Source organism: Odontomachus brunneus, unplaced genomic scaffold (assembly GCF_010583005.1).
Source record: "Odontomachus brunneus isolate Ranch 3 - 2012 unplaced genomic scaffold, Obru_v1 Obru_scaffold_198, whole genome shotgun sequence".
Taxonomy (NCBI): Eukaryota; Metazoa; Arthropoda; class Insecta; order Hymenoptera; family Formicidae; genus Odontomachus; species Odontomachus brunneus.
In genome coordinates this window covers 188,709-195,332 of record NW_022639648.1, presented here as the reverse complement: position 1 = coordinate 195,332, position 6,624 = coordinate 188,709, and the positions used below count along the sequence as shown (strand labels likewise).

At 34.8% G+C, this 6,624-nt stretch overlaps 1 protein-coding gene across 2 annotated transcripts in view; it reads right to left on the bottom strand.

The window, feature by feature from the left end:
- Positions 1–3,886: 3,886 nt before the first annotated feature.
- The window catches only part of LOC116851978 (trimeric intracellular cation channel type 1B.1), a 179,486-nt gene continuing 176,748 nt past the window's right edge, over positions 3,887–6,624 (bottom strand). For both annotated transcript variants that reach the window (XM_032831908.1, XM_032831907.1), the window contains one exon: positions 3,887–5,894. In XM_032831908.1, the coding sequence (XP_032687799.1) occupies positions 5,739–5,894 (156 nt within the window). In that variant the 3' untranslated portion in view covers positions 3,887–5,738. The remainder of the gene's footprint in view (positions 5,895–6,624) is intronic.

The following is a 6,624-nucleotide window of genomic DNA, read 5'->3' as shown; positions in this document are numbered from 1 at the left end:
ATGATCCAACCAGTGAAGGCAAAATCTGGACATGATCCAACCAGTGAAGGCAAGATCTGGACATGATCCAACCAGTGAAGGCAAGATCTGGACATGATCCAACCAGGTGAAGGCAAGATCTGGACATGATCCAACCAGTGAAGGCAAGTGAAGAGAAGGAAGTATATACAGGGTGTTCCCAAAAGGTTGTACCAAATTTTAGAGGTATGTAGTACTCGTTAAAACAAACCAAAAAGTCTTAATAAACAGTACTCCGAAAACCTTTTATTTCTGAGTTATGAAGCATTTTCTTCTGTGAAAAATAGAAAATAACTAAAATATAGTTTGAACTGTCCGGTCTCACGTAAGCGTTGATGAATTTTGCTAAACATTCTTCTACTTGGCTGTCGGCGATTCGAATAAGCTGCATAATACAAGCGTGCTGCTTTTGAAGCATCGCCCTTTGCTCTGCCATACATAAAATGAATATCCATCATTTCAGAATTTGTGTAAAAATTAGCGATTTTTCAGATAACACAAAACTAGACACAGTCCACAATCCAAAGTTGAATACAACAATCCCTGCGTAATTAGGTGGTCACACGGGCGTCCGTGAATGAACTGATAAAGAGACTTGAAAACTGTTGTCAACAAATACAAAATAAATCTGGACTCTTTGACCTTCAATGACGAAACATGCCGAAATGTGTATTGACATGAGCCGAAGGCACATTGAACATTTATTGTAGATTTAATTTATTTTCTATTTTTCACAGAACAAAATGCTTCATAACTCAGAAATAAAAGGTTTTGGAGTACTGTTTATTAAGACTTTTTGGTTTGTTTTAACGAGTACTGCATATCCCTAAAATTTGGTACCATCTTTTGGGAACACCTTGTATGTACACGTACCACACACACACACGCGCGCGCGCGCGCACGCATGCACACACACACAGTGTCCTGCATAAGACGTCCAACAAGAAGAATATAAGTAGATAAAAATGAACAAATATTGTAGAAATCATTTTTCAAACAACCACGTAAAATTTCGAGATATTAATTAAAATAGTTGAACATATTAGAGCGCGCGACGTGGCAGGCAAGACATACGGTTTGCCGCAGCCAAAAAAGAAAATGGACGAGCGCACATGTACACGGATGCACACAGAGCTACCTATTTCAATATGCCAAACGGTCTATCTATAAAATAGGCCCACGAGCAATCGTCCATTTTCTTCACCGGCCGCGGCGAGCCATATGTCCCCCCTGTCGCGTCGCACGCTTGATTTGCCCATCTATTTTATTTAATAACTCGAAATTTTACGTGGTTGTTCGAAAAATGACATCTACAATATTTTTTCATTTTTATCTGTTCTACCTATAGTTTTCTTCTTAACGCCTTATACGGGACATATATATACGTATATATGGCAAATAATCTTAGCAAAATATTTACAAAATTAAATTTTAAAAATTACTTAATAATTGAGAAATATATTTCAGTTATATTATGTTTAAAACATTTAGAAATATAATTGTGATTGAAGGAATTAAATTAATTTATTTTTCTTTTAAAATATATAATTATTTCTAAACTATAATTTAGAAATACTGCAACATGAAATATTACATATTTAGCGCGCGCGCAATATATTGTCTTTGAAAAAAAATTTGTTTTGCATTAAGAAAATTCGTCAAAGAATGTAACTCTCCTTCGATTTCAAAATAAGAAAGTGGCTCAATATTACTGCTGATAATTTGCTGTACACTAACATCATTTTTTTATTACATGACATTTTCCCGAAGACTAGATTGGAAATATGTTGGTATCAACAAAAACTCTTACACAACACAATTTTAATTTCTGCGGATTAGTGACAGTTTATTATTTGACACATACATACGCATATGTCAAAACGACCCCGTAAAATTTATGGCCTTGCTACTTCAACAGTGTCACTAATTCGCAGAAATTAAAGTTGTTGTCTAAGGGTTTTTGTTAGTACCACAATTTTCCCATCTAGTTTTCGGGAAAATGTCATGTAACTCATTTTTTATAATATCGTAAAAAAGATCTTTGTTCGATTCCGACGTTTCGTGAACATTTCAGTCCGCTTCCCCGGGATGCATCGGGTTGTTTCTCCTTGATGAAGCGGACTGAAATGTTCGCGAAACATCGGAATCAAACAAAAAGGAATCCACGCGGCTCAAACCCGGAAACCAAATCTAATATGCATGGACATCGCGAAAACTTAAAATATCAAATCTTTATCTCCGCTACTACTAAAAATAGACTCGCTTCTAAACGCATATTTTTGATATATAAACTATTTATTCTTTTAAAGAAGAAGTCTTTACATAAAATGTCACTAGTTAAAAACTCGAAGTAATAAATTCTGAACATATAACTGAATATCATATCAAAAATACTCTAAATCTTTTTTTTAGATAAAATGGATAATATAATATTAGATAGTATTTCTCATATTTTTAGATAATATTTCTCATATAAGATGAAAATGAAGGTGCTTTAGGATGCTTTACCATCTAGATATAAATGAGATGTTTCGAGATTTCCCCATCTAAATGACCATCTGGATAGTTTCATCCAGATATCAGTAAATATTATTTGTGGGACTCGATGCGCTCCTAACTTTATCAGAAAAAAAGTATACAAATTGTTTTGCCCGTTTGTTTAAATTAACAGTCCATATTTGGTCCAGATATTCTTAGATAGTCCAAATATATGTGTGTATGATATTGATTCACAACACTGCTTCATTGCATTCATGACTTAGGCTAGTACTTATAGTCAGATCTTATATTTAATTATTTATATTTAAGATCGTCTTAATTATATTTAAGATCGTCTTAAGTTCATCTTAAAATGATATACGGATTATTTTATTAGCTACGAAAAGGAAAATTTAAGATAGTCTTAAATATAAGATCCGATTATATGAATACCGGCCTTATACGCTGATATCTTTTAATTTCTTTATAACTATTGCAAAGACTGAGAAACGATGGTGTGTGTGTGTGTGTGTGTGTGTGTGTGCGCGCGCGCGTGTGTAATATAGAAGACTTTTCTATTTAATATATTCAACAACAATACTTATAATTTCTACCTGTTCATAAGTAAGAATATCGTGCAAATTATCAAACATTCTGCATGCAGAGTATAAAATAATTCGCGATGATGCTGAGTAAACTTTATTTAATAATAATTACTTTATTAAGTTCTTCGGAAGAAGTCATAATACTTCTTCATTTAACATGTTCGCTATACGCGACACACATGTGACGCTACCGATTCCTCGTTACCGATTGACTGCTACAAGAGATTATGTCTACATGATACTCATAATTTTTCGTTCGATATCCATTTAAATAAATTAAACTTGCTTACACTATTGTATTAAAAAAAAATTTTATGGTATGTGACGGATGTTTTCCGGATATATGGTAGCAAGAAACGTATTCAGTTTTCATAAAAAATAGCTATATAAATAATGAATACAAATTAAGTTTAGATCCTGTGTGCGTGCGCGTGTACGCGCTATCATTGTACATACCCAAGTAGGAATTTACTACTGGCATCAAAATGGTCCAGTACCAATTTATGATAAACGTTACTGACATAGTACCAGATGCCAGTACGGGTTTAGTATTGGTGTGATACTGGGATGATAGAAAAAGGTCAATATCGGAAAACAGTACTGTCACCGTACAGTACCGAAAATCAGTACTGTACCAGTATAAAAAAAGTATTGATTCCTAGTACTGGAGAAATATTTATTCTCAGTACTGGGCCAGTATCGATTCCTAGTAATTTTTATTATTTGTACAATTGTTAATATAACAACTATATAGTATGGAAAGAAAGATCAGACTATGGCCGGGCTGCTCTCGTACCTATACAGGTCTATTTTTAATAATCTTATGAGGAAAAAATCTTCGGAGCGACGGCTGGAATCGAACTCGAGTCTTCCGCTTGTCAGACAAGCGTTCTTACCACTATCTAGGTTTCGCGTTAGTGACGTCTTCCGTTTTCCCGTAAAGAACACTGGTATCGTCCGTTTTTTGGTACCAGCATAATACTGGCCTAATATCTGCTATTGGCAGATTGTATACGATTCTTACTTGGATATCCAGTACTGATACTACAAACAGGACCAATACCAATCATACACTTTTTTAAACTGGGCCAGTACCGAAAACGACAAACACTTTTCGGTAACATCCCAGTATACATACGGTACGACTACCTAATATCTAACCTTAATACGGAGCTAGTACCAATAATACAGTTTTTTTTATATTAGGCAGTACTGAGCCAGTACCAAAACCGGACATCCGCTTTTCGATATCGACCCAGTATTGGGCCATTTTTCCGTACTGGCGAAACGTATATGATTCCTACTAGAGTATATTCAACATTTTTTATGATTTGGCAAAGATCATATATTGGTCTATTTATTATGTGACTAATTTATATAGTTTTTATTTTATAATTCCATAAATCAGAGCGATTTTTGGGAGGCTCCGCTTCGCGTTGTCCCCTTTGTCACCCCACTCGAATCCTACGAGTCGCTCGAGTATCAGAAGCACGTCTCCGGGTGTTGCGCTGTAGAGTCCAGGGAAGGAAAAACAATAAAATGACTTGTGGATATTTCTTTTAAGATACAATATACAAGGTGTCCAAGGTATAATATGTCCAAGGAGAAGAATACAAGTAGAACAAATAAAAATAAACAAATATTGTAGAGGTCATTTTTTAAACAATCACGTAAAATTTCGAGATATTAATTAAAATAGTTCGGAAAATCAGAGCGCACAATGCGACAGGCGGGACATACAGCTCGCCGCGGCCGGCGAAGAAAATTGTCGATTGCTCGCGGGCCTATCTCATAGACCTAGAAGTGGGGACTACGTTTTAGATCTAACACTGCGTGATAGGCCCGCGAGCTTGTATTTTTCTTCTTAGACGTCTTATATTACACCTTATATATTATCAAATTTTTATTTTAATTGTGAATATTTGTTTTCAGTAATTATCCACGTCACCAATGAGATATTATAGCTGATGCATTCTTTTTTAAGTGATATCCCGCATATATGTGTACAAAAAGACAATAAAAATCTGACAAATTCAATCTGAATTTCGAAATCGTAAGCAAAAAACACTATGTGCCTGTCATTGTTTATTCTGCTTCTGTCTAATCAGTTAGTCGTTTCAGTTATCAGCAGAATAAGCTTACTAGAGATCATTAAAAAAAAAAAACGTGTCGGTAATAGTACTTGATAATTCAGGTGACGTGGAAAATTATTGAAAGCAAATATTCACAATTAAAATAAAAATTGGATAAAATATATTGTATCTTTAAAACAAAATATTCACAAGTCATTTTATTGTTTTCCTTTCTATAAATTCCACAGCGCGACATACGAAAACGCTCTTCTGACGCTCGAGAGACTCGTAGGCTTCGCGTGCAGCGACAAGGCAAGGAAGACAACGCAAGGTAAAACCTCTCGAAAATCGGCAGAAAAGTACTTAGTTTACCAAACTCTGCCATAAATAATACTTTTTTGTGATGAACCAATTTTATAACAAAATCAAATTTTCGGTAACATTTTATTATATATACAAATTTCTGCAACGAAAGATGCAGGACAAAATTTGATTAATAGATTTTACGGGAATATGTATTTTATAATATCTAAAAATAGTATATTGACTCTCTCCTTATTATTATTTAATTTGTTTTTTTTGCATCTGTCTTTTCATCTTTAGCTTGACCACGGCCCAATAATTTAGCTAGAGAGTCCCAAATTCCTCCCAGGAACAAGGCGCAGAATAGATTTTCGAATGGTACAAATGGATCATGAATGCCAAGTAAAATTGATGATAACTGGAAAATAATATAATTATTATAATTATTACATCATCTTAAATTAAGAAATATTATGTATGTATGTATATATGTATGTATGTATTGTTGCGCCCGCGTTACTAGTAAAGTCCCGGTATAGAGGAACAAGTGAAGAAAGATGGTTGGCAAACAGCTGATAAACAACAGCTGACAAAAGCGTCTGTCAAAATGTTACACTCGCGCTTCACTCGCGCTCGCGCACTGGATAAATGAATGCACACGTTTAGAAATTAACAAGAAACTTTACTATATACAGCTCTTTCTGTACAATTCCGCAAGCCGAGTTTAAGATTAACAAGATTGACAGAATCTTCGCTCTCGTCAGCGACTCGTTGTCCACACTCTCGTCAGCTGTTGTTTATCAGTTGCATGCCAACCATCCTTCTTCACTTGTCCCTCTATACATGGACTTTACTAGTAACGTGAGCGCAACAGTATATATATGTATGTATGTATGTATGTATGTATATATATGTATGTATATATATGTATGTATATATATGTATGTATATATATGTATATACAGGGTGTTCCGAAGTCCCATGATGACCCTTGGTGAGAACGTAGAACGGATTGAGGTGAGCAAGAAAGTCCTGTGCCGTTTTGCGATATTCGCAATAGTTTTTGAGAAATTAATTATTTTGTCTCAACAAATCAGCGTACAGAAAGCGGCAGCGGAAAGAAAGATGCCTTCGGCCGACGTGCGACC